Raw genomic sequence first — 21,387 nt, forward strand, 5'->3', positions numbered from 1 at the left:
GCCTCAGGTAGACCGCCACCACCGACATATATTTCGTGAATACCCTGGGGGCAGTGGACAGGCCAAACGGGAGGACCATAAATTGGTAGTGTTCCTGCCCTACCGTGACACGGAGAAAGCGTCTGTGCTCCTCGAATATATGAATGTGGAAGTACGTGTCCTGTAGATCGAGGGCGGCATACCAGTCCCTGGGATCCAGGGAGGGGATGATGGAGGCCAGGGAAACCATGCGGAACTTGAGCTTCACCATGTACTGGTTCAGGCCTCGCAGGTCCAAGATGGGCCTGAGTCCCCCTTTGGCCTTCGGGATAAGGAAACAGCGGAAGTAGTACCCCTTGCCTTTGAACTCCCCCGGTACCACTTCCACCGCTCCTAGGCCCAGGAGCCGCCCCACCTCCTGCTCGAGCAGAGCCTCATGCGAGGGGTCCCCCAGGAGGGACGGGGGTGGGGAGTGGTTGGGTGGGGAGGAAGTAAACTGGAAGGTGTAGCCCCAGGAGATGGTGTTGAGGACCCATCAGTCCAAGGTGAGCCGCAACCACTCCGGGAGGAAAGCGCACAACCGATTGGAGAAGGGAAGCTTTATTGAGGGTGGATACCTGATGAGAACTGGCAGGGCGCCCCGTCAAAGCCGCCTTTCCCCCGCTTGCTTGACCTTGGAGGACCCAGGCTGGGTGGCAGGCCGAGACTGCCTCTGTGGGCGCCTCTTATAATCCCGCGAATTCTTATAAGAGGTCTTGTATTTTGAATGGGTGGCCTGAGCGGGAGTCTGCTGCGGCTTGAACTTAGGTTTAGTCGGAGCCGGAACATAGAGACCCAGAGTCTGGAAAGTTGTGCGGGAGTCTTTCAGGCCATGCAGCTTTGTATCCGTTTATTCCGCAAACAGAGCTTTGCCATCAAACGGGAGGTCCTTCAGGGAGGTCTGCGCCTTGCTGGACAGTCCAGAGAATAGGAGCCATGACGCCCTTCTCATAGACACCGTGGAGGTCATGGACCGCGCGGCCATGTCCGCTGCATCCGAACTGCCTGCAGGGTTGCCCTGGCAGCAGCTGTGCCTTCCTCCACCAGCGCTTTGAACTCCTTCCTGTCACACTCCTGGAGGGAGTCCTCGAACTTGGGCAGGGAGCCCCACAGATTGAACTCATACTGGCCCAGAAGAGCCTGGTGGTTCACCACTCATAACTGGAAGCTCGAGGACAAGTACATTTTTCTTTCAAAGAGTCCAGCCTCCTTGAATCTTTATTTTTCGGGGTAGGGGCTGGTTGGCCCTGCCGTTCCCTGTGGTTGACAGACTTAACCACCAGGGAGTTAGGAGCAGGGTGGGTGTATAAGTATTCATGCCCCTTGGCGGGGACAAAGTACTTACGTTCCGCTCTCTTAGAGATGGGGGCCAATGAGGCCGGGGTTTGCCACAGGGCATTTGAAATTTTCACCACCCCTTCGTGGAGAGGCAAGGCCACCTGGCCTGGTGCCAAGGAGGACAGTACATTAAACAGGAAGTCCGAGGGCTCCTCCATCTCCTCTGCTTGGAGATGGAGGCTTGATACCACCCTTTTTAAGAGTTCTTGCTGGGCCCTAAAGTCCTTCTGCGGGATGGAGGGAGGAGGGGCTGTAACTGCCTCATCTTGGGAAAGTGAGGAGGCCGGCGCAGTATTTTGTGTCCACTGGCACCGGAGAGTCCACCACCTGGTCGGTCTCCAGGCACGGTGCCGAGGATGTACATCCCACCGACTCCTTCCTCGGAGGTCTGGAGAGGGAGGCCGATGGTCCTTCTGAGGCTCCGGCCACCGAGCGAGCCCCCTCCGGGGGCTGCTTCGGTGGCCACGGTGCCCACTGGTACTGTTGGGCTGGCCACGTGGCAGGGTGCCACTGCACCTGCTGTGGCACCAGCGGAGTCAGCTTTTTGGCCTGGCGGGCCTGGCCCATCAATGGACGACTACGAAGGGAGGCCGGGCGGACATATGACCTGCCGCTGTCCCTGGACTGGGAGGAGCGTCGGCAACTATGCCGACCACGGGACCGCGATCCCGATGTGGAGGACCGTTACTGTCGGTAACAGCTGCTCCGCGATCGGCGCCGGTGGATGAACCCGCGACGGTGAGACGACGGTGATCGACGCCCGCGGCTGCGGAGGCGGTGCAGTGGCGGGGTCCTGGAGCGGGACGCTGAACGGGACCGATGTCAACGTTCGTGCCATGACTGGCTGCAATAGCCCTTCCGAGACGAGGACCTTTGGCGTCATCTGCCTTGGTCCCGTCGGTCTTCGCTCCTCGAGGCGGAGCAGCGCTGAGAGTCTCGGTCAGACAGAACCCAACCAGACAGCCTGGTGGGCGTCGAGGGCGAGATCCATGTGGACTTTGCCGTGAACGGAGGCTGGGCGGCGAACCGCGTTGGGAACTAACTAACTAACTACAGGTACCATACACTGAACGAACAAGCAGTTTTGGGGATGAGCTACAGCAGAGCAGTTCCAAAGCACCTTCACTGGCGGCAAGAAGGAACTGAGGGTGGGGGGAGCGCGCAGCGCCCCTTATACCGCACCATGGAGGCACCACTCCAGGGGTCGTTGGTGCACTCCCCTACAGGTACTGCTAGGGGAACAACTTCCGGCACCCGTGTACATGGTGAGCACGCACACCTACTGTGGAATACACATGAACAATCACTCGAAGAAGAACTTTCCTTTTTGCATACTTAGACAAGTTTCTTGATAACAAATATAGTGTAATCTCTTACAGTGAAATTCTGTGCTGGGTCTCTTAAAGGCGCAGCCCAAGGGAAGCATGGTAGTGGTTAAGGAAACTCCTAATCCTGGCCTCCACAGGGAACTGGAGAAGCCCCTGGTATAATTAAGACAGCCCCGGAGGTCTGTCTATGTTGCAGTAGCTTCCTATGGACTACAGTGCTACCTGGACTCACTTGCAGTACTGTGTGCTGCAGTCCATCCCAACACGCCCCTTATACGAGGGTGTCCCCAGAAAGCAGCCTTACGACTGTCTTCCACATTGTCTGCACCATGGGGAATTTTCCCCCAGACAGAATTGGGGCTTTTAGAGCCCCTTTACATTATTGCTCCAGTCATTTTAGACAACGAGGCCAGAGCTGAGGTGAGGATGTCACCCTTAGTGTTCAAATACAGTCTTCATTTTAATATAAGTAAGGTATTAAAAATACTTGGAATGTTCTAAAATCAGTGTCATTTCACTTACGTATCTGTATCCAGGGAGAAGTAGTCATAGAGTTTAACTATCCTGGGATGATCCAGTTCTTTGTGTATTCTATACTCTCTGCAGGCATGTCTAAAAGAAGATGTTTAAGACGTTTGTTAACTTTCCATGATCACCAGAACACAGTTCAATTTACCACAAGAATCCTAAATCATTAATATTTACTTGTGGTAGTTTTCCTTCTTCTCATCTCTCCAGCTTTTGTTAAGTTGGTGTATTTTCACAGCAGCGTATCTTTGTTCATAAAGATCAAAAGCCTAGAAAACCAGATATGGGACAATTACAACCAAAGATGACAAAAAACAACACTCAAAAAGATCCAAATTCAGCATATAATCCACAGATCTACAGACAAATTAAGCAAAATGAAACTATACAGATGTGTTATAGAAAAACACTTCATAATCGTGAAGACCCAGTTAATTTGAAGTATACAAACTTTATTATACAAGCAGTACTACATGCAGTTTGTAGAACCATGGTGTTGGATTAGATAGCTTATCATAACATTGACAATTTTGTTCCACTTTCCTCAGATATTTTCTTATCAAGCAAGACTTCTGCCAATTTTATATTCAGAAAAATAAATGTATCCAGAGAAGCTATGACTAACCAAGAGGTTACATCTATGTTTGGGTTCATAAAGGCTCATTTCAGTGGCAAGCGCTCCCTTCTATGGCTCAGGTTTATTATCCCAGGTCCAGAAGGACTAAAACATTTTTAAAATTTGTACCACAAGTCCCTAATTTTCCAATTTGCTGTAATGCATTTTCCTTAGTGTACATATCAGCAAGTCTACAGTCACAATACTGGCTTCTTCCCTATTACCAATGGAGCCTTCGTCTATTGATTATATAAGTATGATCAGTGATGCTCAGCTCAGTGGTGCTCTCTGTGCACCCCTGACTCTCTCCCTGCCTTGCCCTTCCTTGCAAGGAGATGATCAAAAAAAGAAGCAACAAGCTACAAGCCAAACAAGCTACAACCCAAAAACTAGCCAACAAGCAACTCACAAGCCACGTAAGCCAAAAACAAGCCCAATTTCTGTATTTTTTTCATGGGTTTGGCATATCTAATTAGAACCCTCTTAGTCCGGGCGATCAAAAGTAAGAATTATATAAACAAACGTATGTGGCTATGAAATATTACATTAGCAGACCAAAATACAGATTACCTTATATACTTCACTGAAGCCACCTCGACCAAGTAAATGAAGTAACAAATATCGTTCATTTAATGTGGGATGATCTTTGAACCTTAAAAAGAAAGTAGGAAGACTTCAAGTAACTGTTTGAGATAAATTTCAAGCTCTACTCTAGGTCCCTTCATATTATTTTAACCTAATTTATCTGAGTATTTTTTATAAGAAAAAAACCCTGTTCAGTAATATTCTACTAAAATATAATTTTATGGCAGCACAGTGTAATATAGCTATGCAGTTTTTAAAATAGTAAATTAATGTTTTCATTCTATAATATCAAATCAACAACTGCTACCAAACATTTAAATTCAACTACTTAGTTTTAGTCTTTTTTTTTTTTTTTGCATTTTTGAGAGATTATGAAAAAAGTTAAGTTTTACTATTAAGCTTTTAACTATTTATATTTTTACTATACGTGAGTTGAGTCCAATGAGAAACAAAATTTCAGCTGTTCTTTTGGGTATGTACTGTCTGGGAAACAAGTGTTCTAGCTACTTTTGATTTTCAAATTTTATTGGATCAGTAACAAGACAAATTATATTTTCTATTTGCATTTTACATCTAGTTCCAGTTTCTTGTTTGTTTTCAAAAGAAAAACAAACCCAAAATATTTCTTAACATTCCTTTTTCCCTTTCCCTCATCCCTCAGTTTAGCCTTTGTCCCATATACTACAGCGGGGTCGGCAACCTTTCAGAAGTGGTGTGCTGAGTCTTCATTTATTCACTCTAGTTTAAGGTTTCGCGTGCCAGTAATACATTTTAACGTTTTTAGAAGGTCTCTTTCTATAAGTCTATAATATATAACTAAACTATTGTTGTATTTAAAGTAAATAAGTTTAAGTTTAAGAAGCTTCATTTAAAATTAAATTAAAATGCAGAGCCCCCCAGACCAGTGGCCAGGACCCAGGCAGTGCAAGTGCCACTGAAAATCAGCTCGCGTGCTGCCTTTGGCACGCATGCCATAGGTTGCCTACCGCTGATCTAAATGGACGGTCCATGTAGATTTCGCCCTTTCTGGCTCCCATCTCTCCCTGCAATATTGATCCACACAAACACCCCAGATACTTTTCAAGTTCAGAAGACGGCAGCATGTGCGTTTAAGAGGAAAAGCAGCGACTGTACCAGCAACGGGGGGGAGGGGGAGACAACACTGCTACCACATAAAGGAGCATTAGGAGGTTCTTTCAAATGAACCTGTGCACCAAATACTCTTATTGACAAAGTGCCCAGGGGAGTTTCAGCTTCTCCCTTTCGGTGATGCCAATGGCTCAGAGAAGCAGCTCAGCTGCAACTCCTGACATGAAACTGACACAGCAGGGACTGGAGCTCTCAGAAGCGGCCCTTAAGACCTGGGTCCCTGCTGCCCAAAAAACTCATATGGCTGTTTCTAGGGACCACTGCGCTCCCCACTGCCTTCCCCTTTGAGATGCAGATCCCCTGCGATGCAAGACCTACCCAGATCACTCCGCAGTTTGAGCATTTTAAACCTGAACTCTCCTGGGGGCTGAAAGCTGCCCAGACAGGGGGCCACTGTCGCCCGAACTGAAGTGCTACTGTGTTAGGATACACAGACACAGCAAGAGCCTCCCTGTCTCCATCTGACTCTTTCCAGAGGCTGCAAAACCCCTCCAACCCCACCGCTGCCCGGCTCCCTCCTGGGCTGATGCAGTGCCAGAGAAGGGGAGAGGAGAGTGGGAGCATGAGGCGGCAGCGGGGCCATGCAAAGAGCGGGGCCAGTTGCGACTCGCGACGCCTTGCACCAGTCCAGGCTCCCCCTTTAAAGTCCAGGGGCCAGGAGAGAGTCGCATAAGCCGCTCATGCAGCATCTGGGAGCCCTAACACAGCTGCTTCCCAGAGCCCAGTCCCACCCAGTGCTTCCTGAGCCCCGTGGGCAGGGGCTTCGGAACTCTCATCCAAGATCACCGAGGTGCCTTTCCGCTGCCCCACGGGGAAGAATCCTTGGCCGGCAGCTGCCTGCCCTTCCTGGAGGAACTCCCTGTCGGAGAGCAGCGGGCTGAGTGGGGCCGGCAGCCGGTACCCCAGACCGGCAGCGGGCTGAGCCGCTCAGCCCACCGCCGCTCTGGGGTCCCGGCTGCCGGCCCCACTCAGCCCACTGCTGGCCTGGGGTCCCGGCCACTGGCCCCGCTCAGCCTGCTGCCAGCCTGGGGCATCGCTCACCCAGGCCGGCAGCGGGCTGAGCAGGGCCGGCAGCCGGGACCTCAGCTGGCAGCAGCGTGCCATTAAAAATCGGCTCCCGTGCCACCTTTGGCATGCGTGCCGTAGGTTGCCGAACCCTGTACTACAGGAAGACAAGACACCAGGAAGGTGGTTTAATTAGGCTGCAACTTTAAGTAACCCACCGGGGACCTATTTGGCTTAACTTGTCCAGCAAGGTCACCCTTTCTTGATAATCTATTCTACCCATACCAACAGCCTCCTACCCCATAAACATGCTAGGACCCTACGACCCTTCCCTCATACAAGGATAAAGGGAGTGGAGAAGAGGGGGTTATGTCCTTACTGTGCCAGACATTAGGAGCGTCAACCTCATTCTCCACTTTCTTTACGAGATGCCTTCTCCTAATCCACTTCCAATTCCAGTGCATCAGGGAAGTGGACCACTTTGGAACAATTACCTGCACTGCACACCTATCAAGTTGCAATAAAATTAATTTTACAACCTACCCCACCTTTCAGGTCCCTGGGCTGCTGAGAGGAAGTTGAAAAATGTACTTTGCCCAAGCCAAACTTCACTGAGGGAAAATTTCCTTCCTTCCCAGCCCCAAAACTAGTGATACTCACAGTAAGGCCCCAAAATCCATTCTTACTCTAATCCCAGGAGGAGGGAGGGGAAGCTTTCCTTCTCAGCACAGAATGGCATCCCAGGGCAGGGTTTATAATTCCTCCCTTTGGATACAAAGGAGACAGAGGCTTATGCTGCACTCTTCTGTCCAACCAATGAGCCACAGAGCTCCTCCACAAGCCCATAAGGAGGCTAAGTATCCATAAGGAGGATGTACAAGCTCATGTACAAGTTCTTAAAGGGGCCAAGGGTTTTCTTTCTCCTGCTGGCCCAGACAAAGCGTGTCCCTGCTGCCCAGAGGCTGACAGGGGAATGGGAATGAATTGATTATCTTTTTGCCAAAATGTGGAATTTCCTAAATGTATATCTGTAGCACTGTATATTATTGTAATATGTTTCTTCAACAATGAATTGTGGCAATTCTTTAATTTTTTTTATAGCATCCTGTTCTTAACAGTCATATGTGCAAATCATCAGCCTTTTTGAATCTGTTCATTTCCCACTAACATTTTCAGGTTGTTGGGCTTAGCTATCTTCTACCATAGACCTCTTCCCACCCACTCAAAACTAACAAGAGTAAAGTAGTCCTAGTGTTTGTGCTAGGAGAAAGTCCATTTGTCCATGTTCATACTGTAACAAACTCCCTGAATCCATCAGGCTTTTTAAGATGAGACAGGGGATGTGTATTTCTCCTTCATAAAATGTGCAATTTTGTTTTTAACTGTTGATCAGATGAGTACAGAGGTTATGACAGAGATCCATGATAAGAATAATCCTAATAGGTATGATTCTTGTATTTGTTGTAGCTGGAGCTATGTATTTCTCATCTGCAGTACTACGACCTTTAACCAAATCTTCTTACAATTGTGCGGCCACCATGTGTGTATTAAGAATCCTCTCACCACATTGTTTCCAGCATAGTGGTGAGACACTGCAATGTACTTTTCTCTCTCTAATCTGGGACTGCTTCCTTATAGTTTTCTGCAGAATTTATGTAAGGCCTTGCATGTTAGGGTTTGCCAGTAGCTGGGTTTTTATGTTTATATACAAGTGTGGGTTGGAAGTATTTTGGCATAGCCACAGTAACATGTAGTTGCTAGAAGTAACAAGTACATGACTATCTACTGTGGCCATCTATAAAACATCAAAAGTTTCATTTCTCATTATCAAAATTTATTTGTCTGTTCACGAAAACTTTTGTCTAAGGAAAACAAAACACTTTAAAAGCAGATAGTTATATATATATATATATTATATATATCACCAACCCAATTCAGGGTATCAGATATAACAGTGGGGTTGATTTCACGGCTCTAGGGACACAGTGTCCTCCAGGAGCACCAGAAGCAGAGGATCCAATCTATTTTTTAAGTGATGGTACACACCTACTTCCATCCGCCCAACACACAAGATAGGAAGTTTTTCATTTTCCAACACAGAATTTATAATCATCTACTGCAGAAAATCAGCACTGAAGTACATGGACTCCTAGAGAGCCTGTGTAACAGGTACTGTTCTCAATTTCAGAACAGGAAGCACAGTTGGGGCTTTCCTACCCAGGTACTAGGGTTGCCAACCCTCCAGGATTGGACTCTCCAGGAATTAAAGCTTAATCTTTAATGAAAGATTAGGTCATGTGATGAAACCTCTAGGAATTCATCCAATCAGAATTGGCGACCACACCAGGTACTATTGCATAGGATAGCCCAAACCTGCCATTCTCCAAGAAACAGTAATTTCCTTCTTGTTGATCCTGTTTTTTTATTTTAAGTATGCTTTCTTCTTAAGTTACGCAAATGTTCAGTTCAGCTGAGTTATATACATTGGACAGCTACCTAATGTCTAGAATTTTTGTCTTTATAAAGGACAACATTGTGACATTGGTTTTCATGCAAAACATCTATGTCATTTACTTCTTGAACCCAAAACAGTGGCAAAATATGGCCCTAACGCTACAGCCTCACAGCAATCACAATTTTCCCAGCATATGGCAACCATTAAAAATATTATAGATTAAAAATTCATCCAATTGTGGGCTTTAACACTTTTGGAAGTGCTGAAACCATATATGTATAGTTTCATTATATCCAAGAGTAAACATAAAATTGAACTTTCTGTATCCTCTACCATTATAGAGTTGTTCACTTTACTCAGTTATGTAATATATAGAGTCACAGTTAATTCTAGATGCAAGTTTTATCTTACAATAGATTACCACACAAATTCAAATGTTGCAATAGATATCAGTAACATATACATGACTTAGTCATTTGCTTTTCTGCGCTTTCTGGAGCTTTGATAAATATGTGAACAATACTGCAATAGAGCTGAATCTAGTGTTACACCAACATAAAATTTCCGCAAGTGCATCAAGATTTCACCAAGTTTATAGGCATTACTTTCAGATGAGTGGGTTGCTTTAGACTCCCCCATAACTATTCTTTATGTCAGAACTGTGATGTAGCAAGTTTTAGATGTTTTGCATTTTCAGCTCTATATGCTCAATCCCTCATATGCCCTGTAAATTATATTATAACCATTATTTTTAGGTAAAATTAGTCCATTTAAGACAAGATAAATATAAAAACAGGGAGAACACCTAATAAAAAGTTATAATATATCCTGTTCAATTTTGGTGAATGTAGTTTTTAAACTATATTAGGTTTTTAAGAATAAACATGCAAAATTAAAATCTAGTGGCTTACTGTGAATTATCTTCATTGTTTATTCTTTTGAGTTCTCGTATGTGAAGATTTCTAACTCTTTCCAAACGTTCGAGTTCTGCTTGTATTTCGGCTTCTTCCTGCAGATGAAATGAATGAACTATAAAAGCTCAATTTACTCACTGTTTGAAAAGGATATTTTTACCCATGCATCAATACTGGTAGTGATGGAGGAACGTTACATTACAAAACCCTGCTGAACCAGAAAATAGAACTGCTTTTCTTTTAAGGTCCGAAAAATTCAGAGATAAGGCATAAGCCTATTTCAAGGAATCCTCCTCTCCATGAAACCTATAAGTAATGGGATGTTCGGTTTTGTCCTGCACTGTGGGGATACTATTCAAACTGAGTGGCAGCTGGTTTTGTACCTCAGCCAGGGAGAGAGATTATCTGGGTCTGAAATTGATGTACACTGTGAAAAAAAATTGAGATATGTGCAGTTTTAGAAAAGATGCTTTAAAATATTTTAAAGCTCAAGTGTGAAACAAAGCAAGACTATGAAAGAATATTCATAATAATCTAAATATTATTTAGTTAAGCATTTGATCTGTAACACTGATCAAAGAATTTTTAGTTTCAGAGTTCTCCCATTTATGTTATCAAGATCACAAATGCAGAATGTATGTTGTCAAAGTTTTATGGTGGGATTTTCAAAAGCACCAAGGTGAGTCAGGAGCAAAACCTCTAATTTAGGCACCTTTGAAAATCTCATCTTTACTCTACATACTTGCCTATTCAAACATCCTTTAGTTACAATTCATTTATATCAGTGATACTCAGACGGAGGCTCGCAAGCCACAAGTGGCTCTTCAATGTGTCTCTTTAATGCAGCTCTTTGCAGCACATGATATTAAAACACCATGTGACTGGTTAATAACTTAGATTGGTTAATAATTAAATCAAGATGCTTTTACTATGTTATTAACCAATTAAGTTATCAATTTGCACTGAGTTATTAACTTATTTGTTTTGAGAATTTTTATATATATACACACACACACACACACACATATATGTGTGTGTGTGTGTATATATATATATACACACACACACACACACACACACACACACATATATATAAACAATGAATTCACACTATTGTGATTCTCTTGAGTATCACTGATTTATATCCCATAGTACAAGTACACAATTTAATGGTGCTTAACTTGCAGAAAGATAGATATTTATAATTGATGTTCTAGCATCAGTAAACATGCTTCCTACAAGTAAAAAATGAGTTCAACAAGTTTGAAATTTAACTTAAATATAAAATCATTGCACCAGCATCATCATCTTATTACTAAGACGACTGTGCTGACAATGGAAGACAACCTTTATTAGCTTTCTTAGTGTTCCAATCCAGTAGTATTTTGCACACATCTCAGATTAAGGCATTTCTAAACTATTTCAGAATAAGCACTGTGAAAAGAAAGTTTATAACTTTATTACTACTTTCAAAGAAAGGTAGATACAAAAAAAAAATTCAGTATTTTTACATTTTTGTCCTAAAGTGACAACAAAAATCACACTGGTATGCCCTCTACTCCACCTTTCACACATGTTGTAATGTCTAGCATGAGAGTTGGGTATGAACAAGGCTGTTATATTTAACATAGCCAAACTGGGAGTCAAGGATTTTGAGAATTTCTGAGCAGCAGTGAGAAGTGCTTTTAAAATGTGGATCCTCAAAAGAACAAAGAAATGATATCTGAAATCCTGTTTATGTTAACAGAGAATAAACATAATAAAACCTGAAAATCAATACTGGCAGATAATGAATTATTCATTTAAAAAATAGGTGAATCAGTCTACAATTTTTTTCTTTATAAACAAAATAATTGTGAAATGTTAATGAAAGTTATTTAGCATAGTGTCTACATTATATTTTATCCATTGACATACTGTGTTCTTAAGAACGGCCATACTGGGTCAGACCAAAGGTCCATCTAGCCCAGTATCCTGTCTTCCAACAATAGCTAATGCCAGGTGCCCCAGAGGGAATGAAAAGGTAATCATCAAGTGATCCATTCACTGTCGCTCATTCCCAGCTTCTATCAAACAGAGGCTGAGGACACCATCCCTGCCCATCCTGGCTAATAACCATTGATGGACCTATCCTCCATGAATTTTCTAGTTCTTTTTTTGAACCCTGTAACAGTCTTGGCCTTCACAACATCCTCTGGCAAAGAATTCCACGGGTTGATCGTGCATTGTGTGAAGAAATACTTCCTTTTGTTTGTTTTAAACCTGCTGCCTATTAATTTCATTTGGTGACCCCTATTATGATTTTATAGACCTCTATTATATCCCCCCCAGTTGTCTCTTTTCCAAACTGAAAAGTCCCAGTCATCTCTTTTCCAAGTTGAAAAATCCCAGTCTTATTAATCTCTCCTCATACGGAAGCCGTTCCATACGCCTAATTATTTTTGCTGCCCCTTTCTGAACCTTTTCCAATTCCAATATATCTTTTTTGAGATGGGGCGACCACATCTGTATGCAGTATTCAAGATGTGGGCATACCAGGGATTTATATTGAGGCAATATGATATTTTTTGTCTTATTATCTATCCCTTTCTTAATGACTCCCAACATTCTGTTCGCTTTTTTGGCTGCTGCGGCCCATTGAGAGGATGTTTTCAGAGAACTATCCACAATGACTCCAAGATCTCTTTCTTGAGTGGTAACAGCTAATTTAGACCCCATCATTTTATATGTATAGTTGGGATGTTTTCCAATGTGCATTACTTTGCATTTATCAACATTGCATTTCATCTGCCATTTTTTGCCCAGTCACCCAGTTTTGAGAGATCCTTTTGTAGCTCTTCGCAGTCTGCCTGGGACTTAACTATCTTGAGTAGTTTTGTATTATTTGCAAATTTTGCCACCTCACTGTTTACCCCTTTTTCCAGATCATTTATGAATATGTTGAATAGGACTGGTCCCGGTACAGACCCCTGGGGGTCACCACTATTTACCGCTCTCCAGTCTGAAAACCCTTTGTTTCCTATCTCTTAACCAGTTACCAATCCATGAGAGGACCTTCCCTCTTATCCCATGACAGCTTACTTTGCTTAAGAGCCTTTGGTGAGAGACCCTGTCAAAAGCTTTCTGAAAATCTAAGTACACTATATCCACTGGATCCCTGTTGTCCACATGCTTGTTGACCCTCTAAAAGAATTCCAGCAGATTGGTGAGGCATGATTTCCCTTTATAAAAACCATCTTTCCCAACAAATTATGTTCATCTATGTGTCTGACAATTTTGTTCTTTATTATAGTTTCAACCAGTTTGCCTGGTATTGAAGTCAGGCTTACTGGCCTGTAATTGTCCAGATCACCTCTGGAGCCCTTTTAAAAATTGGCGTCACATTACCTATCCTCCAGCCATTTGGTACAGAAGCTGATTATGATAGGTTACAGACTAAAGTTAGTACACCTCTACCCCGATATAACGCTGTCCTCGGGAGCCAAAAAAATCTTACTGCGTTATAGGTGAAACCACGTTATATCGAACTTGATTTGATCCGCCGGAGCACGCAGGCCCCCCCCCCCCCCCCCCCCCCCCCCCTGCGTTATATCCGAATTCATGTTATATCGACTCACGTTATATCGGGGTAGAGGTGTAGTTCTGCAATTTCACATTTGAGTTCCTTCAGAACTCTTGGGTGAATATCACTTCATAATTGTGACAATACAATGTGTGATTCTGCCAGATTACTGAGCACCATTGTTCCCACAGCCTAGACTTGCATGAAGTGGGGGGGAGTTGACAGCCTTGCCTCAGTGGAATGACCCACTAAGGGAACAGAATACCTTTCTTTGCAACTACAAGCTTATAATGTGAAACATTAGAATAAATTTATTGGTAAACTGATCTATGCTTGTTCAACAGAAAATGTCAGCGACCATGTTTTCATATTTTCCCTGTACTGTTTGTTACATGCTTCCACTCTAGATAGTTCTGCTTAGAAAATTTAAATTAATTGGAAAGTAATTTAGAAAGAATGATAATACCTTACTCTAGAATAACTGCCTCTTTGGTTAACCTTTATAATTACGAAGTGGATTGGAAATCAATCCATACACAAAAGCAAGTAATTATGGAATTACTCTAAGATGACACCCACTAAGAAAAATGTCTCCTAGGAAAGAAGTGTTACCTATATGCATAATTGACTCAAAACTATGTTGTTGCTATCTGGAATATAAATTAAATGAGTATATCTCCAACAGTCTTAAGACACAGATCAATCAGAATACTGCCAATGGAATCAAGAATCTCTCCCCATGACAGACAAGGCAAAAAACTATCTGCAAGATAAATTTTCATTCTGATAAGAAGGACCAAATCCCCAATTTTCAGCAGCTGGCTAGTGCAAGATGCCTCTTCTGCTGGCAAAACTAAGTCAAGTATTTGCTTTTCCTAGTATATAATACTATTTGCATTTTCCTGTTTGTATGTTGTTAACAAGCAATTTTTTTCCTATTTAGATTCACCCTGGCAGCTCTCAGGTGAATACTCTGAAATAATATGCAGCTTCTCATAAGCCATTAGTCTTCTATAAAGAATTTGACACACACCCCTTCTTAAAAAATCCCATTTGTCTCTTCTTGTCCCTGTTATTCTCAGAGACTACAAGGACAGGGGATCCTATTATTGCTTCTTTTGGATTTCTGTTCATATATTATGCAATTCAGTGGTCCTCAAAATGTGGTTCATTATACCAGTGTTAGTTCAAAAAGAACTGGCTGGTCTCGCAGTTTCCAGATGTTACTTCAGACACTAAGGTTTTGAATACTTGTAAACAGGAAAGAACCAGCTAAGCTCTCTCTCCTGCAGGTCACTGCTATGTAAAAATGTAAGAACAAGAACCATGAGGATCTAGCAGGAGAGAAATTTCTTGAGGAACTGGAGAACAAGAGGACCATTTGTAAGCACCACACCCAGGGAGCAAAGAAAGGAGCAACATGAAAGCATTTAGAGAGTGAAGGGAAGGAGGACCAGGCAGCAAAGAACCAGATGGAGAGAAGGTATGTAGATGGAAAGAAGGAAGAGTTATGGCAGCAGAGAAACACATACCAAGAGAACACTAGTAGATGAGAAGAACCAATAAAAGTGAAGATAAAATGAAAAGCAAAAAGGAGACTATTTTTTCTAAAAAAGGACATCTTTATCACATTAGAGAGTTACAAATAAATATTTTTCTAATATTACTTTTTACAGACAGACACACACAGACTTATTCTGCCACTGATTAATTTAGCTTTATTTTTAAACTGAGCCATTAGTGAACATGGACATATACTTGCTTATATACAGAATTCAAATGTAAAAATATAAATAGAATAATGTATATATAAAATCAATGAAAAGACAAGTCTAGAAACCTTGAGTTTTGGTGTGAAAAATAAAATCTGAAAATCTACATTTTTTTTGTTTTAAACTAGAAGTCCCACTTCGGTGATTTTGACAATTTCCTTGACTTACAATTAATTTTAATATGAAGTAAATGGAGACACTTTAGTGAAACTTCAAAATGTCTACCTGCAAGAAAACTATCAGTAGACACATATACATTGGATTTAAGCTTTCATTTTAGTTCTCCTGTATTGCTGCATTAGCTTCAACCAAACTACCAGACCAGGTATATTACTCAATTCTAAAATGAAACACAGAATTATTTACAAGTAAAATAGTTTATAATTTTTAAGCATATGCTTAGCTTTTCTCATTTGAATGGCCCCGCTGTATAGCAAAGGAACTGCTCACATGAGTAAAGTTAGGCATGTGTGCAAATCTTTGTAGCAGTGGGGCCTTAAATGCTTTTTTAACAATCTATCTACGACAACTCAACTGTTGCTGAGTCATTCACTGACAAAAAGCGTTTCCTCACGAGAATGAAGTCTGAAAACATGCCTGTTCCAAGAATAGTAAGTGTTTCCAATTTGCTTCTTAACCACAAGAACAGAGTCAAATAGTTTTAATTAATCAAGATAAATGTAAGTATATTTTCTTCTATTGTTCAAGAAAAATGTTTAAAAAACAAATAAAAAGTAACCATGCCAAGACAGAAATGAATATCGAAAAAACAATGATATTGGAAAATGTAGATCAGACGCCCAGATCACTGAGGCCATTAATGGTACTCTGTCAAGCAGGAATGAATAATAACTAAGCCTGAGTTTTTGTGTTTAATGCCTCTACTAATCAAATTATGAGGTGATATGTATTTTAACATTTTAAAATCCCCCTTTCCTTCCTTTGTGACATCCTTTTGGCATTTTCTGGCTGATTGAAGCTATTCCAGAATGTGACATAAATACCAAAACTGTCATTGCAACCTAGTCTATCCATGATCTTTATGATGTTCCAGAATGATGCATTCTCAGATCTTTATTGAGTCAAAAAGTATCAAGAGAATTCACAGAGAGATTCAACTTCAGTCACAATATGACAGATATAATTTTCATCTTGAAATGATAAATACAATTGAAAATAAAGGGTTTGTAAAACTTATCTCTGTGCTGAATGCCCCTGACAGCTTGGTTAGTCAGGATATTCAGCAAAGATATTTGACCTTAAATCAATTTTCATTTTTGCTTTAAAACACATTGTTAAAGGAACAGCTGAATTCACAAATTCTAACAGAGGAAGTTCATAACAAGAATAAAGCATATCAGCACACCTGGAATTATGGACAGGGTATTGCCAGCACACCATATTTACTTCCACAGCATTGTTTCTTCTGTACACATAGAAACTTGACAGATTCTAACATTCAGAGGTGTGACACTAGAGCACACAAAGCATCATTACACCAAATCAGTTAGCATAATCTGGGCCTAAACATTTTTAAACAAAACAGAAATTCTTAATCTCCCTTCAGGCTGAAATGTGGCAGTTCTGGAAATGAAGACAGCCAGAGGGGAGAAACAAGAAGTTTTATTTGCATAAATAGAACACTGCTTGGTTACCAACAGTCTTGCTATTTCCATTCTAATTTTTCCACATTAACAATTCTAATTGTGGTATGTGTATAACATTCCTTGCTAGGGCTACGATTCTGTCACAGAGGTCACAGATTCCATGACTTTACAGGACCCCCGTGAGGCATGGCTAGAGCCAGCCCCCAGGCTGGGGGGAAATGGATGGGACACACCGGGAACAGCTGACCAGCGGCCAGCCCCCCCTCCTCCGGGGGGGAGGGGCGCTGAAACAGCTGATCAGTAGCAGTCTCCAGGGCCGCTGGAGCAGCAGCTGGGGTTGGGTCAGCCCCCGTGGGGCTGGAGCTGCAGCAGGGGGCTGAAGCAGCTACAAGCCCCAACAGTGCTCTGTTTGTCGCCTTTCCTCCCTACCCCCCCCGGGTATTAATAGTAAAAGTCGGGATAGGTTGCGGCCAATAAACACAATTTCACGAAAGCCTGTGACCGGTCCCGACTTTTACTAAAAATACCCATGAGGGAATCGTAGCCTTATTCATTGCATCTTGCACTGAAGCTAAGAACTGCAGTAATATGCCCTTTTCCTAAGCAGAGATCAGAAGTGTGATTTAGTGGAAAGGACAATGAGATATGGAGCACCACACTGCAGGAAGCTGAGTCCCCTCAACTCTCAGTGACCTCATCTCTGGGGCCTACAGAAAGGGAACAGTAGTATTGCTTATATTGATATTTCATATTTAATGTATTATTACATAGCTGATAAAATCTATATGCAGCAAATACCATTAATGCCAAAACAAAAATTAAAAGTCACCCTGTCTGTACCAGTCTCATCTGATAAGCTATAACCATTGCGTCAACCTTCCTTCACTCAGTGACCAGAAAACAATAATACCCATACATTATAGAATCATAGAACTGGAAGAGACCTCGAGAGGTCATCTAGTACAGTCCCCTGCACTCAAGGGAGGACTAAGTATTATCTAGATCATCCCTGACAGGTGTTTGTCCAACGTGCTCTTAAAAATCCCCAATGTTGGAGATTCCACAACCTCCCATGGCAATTTATTCCAATGCTTAACCACTCTGACAGGAAATTTTTCCTAATGTCCAACCTAAACCTCCCTTGCTGCAATTTCGGCCCATTGCTTCTCGTCCTATCCTCGGAGGTTAAGAACAACAATTTTCTCCCTCCTCCTTGTAACAACCTTTTATGTACTTGAAAACTGTTATGTCCCCTCTCAGTCTTCTCTTCCACAGACTAAACAAACCCAATTTTTTCAATCTTCCCTCATAGGTCATGTTTTCTAGACCTTTAATCATTTTTGTTGCTCTTCTCTGGACTTTCTCCAATTTATCCACATCTTTCCTGAAATGTGACGCCCAGAACTGGACACAATACTCCAGTTGAAGCCTAATCAGCGAGGAGTAGAGTGGAAGAATTACTACTTGTGTCTTGCTTACAACACTCCTTCTAATATATCCCAGAATAATGCTTGCTTTTTTTTGCAACAGTGTTACACTGTTGATTCATATTTAGCTTGTGGTCCCCTATGACCCCTCAGATCCCTTTCTGCAGTACTCCTTCCTAGGCAGTCATTTCCCATTTTGTATGTGTGCAACTGATTGTTCCTTCCTAAGTGGAGTACTTTGCATTTGTCCTTATTGAATTTCATCCTATTTACTTCAGACGGTTTGTCCAGATCATTTTGAATTTTAATCTATCCTCCAAAGCACTGGCAAACTATCCCAGCTTCGTATCGCCCGCAAACTTTATCAGTGTACTCTCTATGCCGTTATCTAAATCATTGATGAAGATATTGAACAGAACCGGACCCAGAACCAATCCCTGTGGGACCCCACTCGTTATGCCCTTCCAGATTGACTGTGAACCACTGATAACTACTCTCTGGGAACGTTATGTACCCACCTTATAGTAGCTCCATCTAGGTTGTATTTCCATAGTTAGTTTATGAGACGGTCATGCGAGACAGTATCAAAAGCCTTACTAAAGTCAAGATATACCACATCTACCACTTCCCCCCCATCCACAAGGCTTGTTACCCTGTCAAAGAAAGCTATCAGGTTGGTTTGACACGATTTGTTTTTGACAAATCCATGCTGACTGTTATTTATCACCTTATTATATTCTAGTTGTTTGCAAATTGCTTGCTTAATTACTGTATTTGCATTGATCCAAGAGGTCAGTGCAGACGAATACAATGGACTCAGTACTTCATGAAGCTAAGCATGCTGTCTCTCCAGTACTCCCAGAATAATCCACGTTAGGGAACATGAAGGAATCAAGTCATTATTCAATACATAACTCTTCATTGCTTACTGGTATTTTGTAAGACAGCTCTAAAAAGTTTTTTTTACACTGTGACAGTATTAGTTTTTGCACTTCGATGCATGGCAGCAAAAATCACAGAGCAAATGACTACACATACCTTTTTAAGATGTCCTAATCTAAGTTTGAAAATTTCTTCCTGTTCATGATATTCTGCTAGAGTCAACCTGCAAAAATAATAATAATATGCAGTTTTAGATTTTACTATCTTATAAAAGATACAGAAATTGACATACACATTAAAATATGAATAACAACAGTAAATAGCATTCTTTATTTACCATTTATAACTACCAACACAAGGTCACATTTTAAATTGTGTCTGGATTTTTTTTTTTTTTTTTTTAAATAATCTGTCATTCCAGGGCCAAAACCCATTATTTATAGAAACCTATCTGGTACTCTGAAACATTAATTGTCTATGCTAGGACCACTTCCCATTCAGGAGACCTCTACGTAGTATGAGATCTTCTCCTTGACCACCCCCAAATCTTAGCAATTGCCTCAGTGCTTGGTTCTCAAAATATGTCACTCAGTGCACTACCACGAAGGAATCCATAGACAGTTTGAAAGAATCAAGTTTAAGACTCAGGATTTCCAGGTCATTGTCTCCAATCACAGAAATTATGGAAGGTAGTTAGGAAGTAGTATGGATCGGAACTCCATCGTGCATCCAAGTTGAACAACCTCAACTACCCAGTGAGCTGTAGTAATTCCACCCAAAACTGCAAGGAAACTAAAACAGATCCTCAAAAGAAGGGGAAATGAAGAAAAGCCAAAGTTAAAACCACCTCTCAGTTCTCATTCAATGTGTCAAATCTAAAGGCTTGATCCCAAAGATGACAAAATGAGTGGAAGAAGATTAATCAGCTCACTGCCTGACACATTTTCCACTGTCCTGCCTCTTCTGATATTGCAAAGCCTGCACCTTTCAGAACTGAGGCCAAAACTTCAGAATGTCATGAAAGGTCTCCAATACCAAAAAAATAAAAAAGAGTTCTCCCTCTTCAGGACTGATGGAAGGACTCCCTGAGACTTACTGCTGTTAGACTTCGGAGTCTTTTATTCTTTGAAGCACCTCGTTCATTTTGAAATTGAAAGGGCACTCCACATCAAATAGGAGTAGGTCTCCACAGATCTGAGCCTTAGAATAATGTAGGAGTACTGAGGAAAAACTAATACCATCGTAAGAATCAAAGCATCTGACATGTCATGCCTGTAAGACATGCTAGGACATTTTTCTGCTCGTCAGAAAGGTGGTCAATGAGAAGATACATCTCTTCCCAAAGATGCAATTGGTACCTAGCCACACAGATACTAAACATTCCTCACCAAAAGTCAAGCTTTTTGGTGTCTTTACCCAGTGGAAAGGTAAGAACTACCTTGGATTTTTCTCAACCTTTCAATGACTACTGACACCACCAATGAGCCAATACAGGTACAGAAATCCCTTATTGTCACTGCCTTTTTTGGATATGGCTGGGATTGACGTTGGAATCAATCAGATGTCTTTAGCAGGGTCCAGTAGCTCATTATTAATGTAGTGAGACTCTCTTTCTCTTAGTACTGCTGGATTTCATTCAATCAGTTAAAAAGGCTATCTACGGACATTTGAATTTCAGAGCTTCAGTTCTAACATCTCCTGAAATGGGCTGAAATCAGGGGGCAAAATAAACAAGGATGTGACCACTTCCCCAGGAAAATTTGAGGAAGAAGCAATCCTTCCTTTCAGGACAATGTTGTTGCAAAGTGCCCTACACCTTCTTCCCTGTCGGGTGAAAGGTGGTCATGCACACCAACTGAGGGGACAATTTAACAAATACTGGTGTGGGCAGCAGAGGAAGTGGCAGTGAAGAAAAAACCTTAGCTGTCTGAAAGCAGCAGATGGGTGACTAGCAACAGGTTTTATGACTGATCTTCTTCAAACTCACAAGGGAGAGGAGATGCTGTCATTAAGGCCATATAGCCCATATGCTAAATGGAAAACAAATGATTGGAGCCTCAAATGGCTTGTCCCAATAGACCAGAGAAGTGAGCACAAGTGAGAACATGAGCCCTGGACAAACCAACCACTCCAGTTCCAAGAACTGTCACAATGAACCTGCCAACTGCACAAGACAGCACTAAGGCTGAGCCAGACACTCA

The 21,387-nt window shown here is 42.1% G+C and overlaps 1 protein-coding gene across 2 annotated transcripts in view; it reads right to left on the minus strand.

Moving 5' to 3' along the window:
* The window catches only part of TLK1 (tousled like kinase 1), a 152,865-nt gene that overhangs the window by 19,694 nt on the left and 111,784 nt on the right, over positions 1–21,387 (minus strand). For both annotated transcript variants that reach the window (XM_024209365.2, XM_024209291.2), the window contains 5 exons: positions 19,343–19,409; positions 9,934–10,031; positions 4,399–4,480; positions 3,390–3,481; positions 3,207–3,296 (listed from right to left, as the gene is read on the minus strand). In XM_024209365.2, coding sequence (XP_024065133.1) covers positions 3,207–3,296; positions 3,390–3,481; positions 4,399–4,480; positions 9,934–10,031; positions 19,343–19,409 — 429 coding nt within the window. The remainder of the gene's footprint in view (positions 1–3,206; positions 3,297–3,389; positions 3,482–4,398; positions 4,481–9,933; positions 10,032–19,342; positions 19,410–21,387) is intronic.

This window comes from Terrapene carolina, unplaced genomic scaffold (genome assembly GCF_002925995.2).
Source record: "Terrapene carolina triunguis isolate 2854851 unplaced genomic scaffold, T_m_triunguis-2.0 Scaffold62, whole genome shotgun sequence".
Taxonomy (NCBI): domain Eukaryota; kingdom Metazoa; phylum Chordata; order Testudines; family Emydidae; genus Terrapene; species Terrapene triunguis.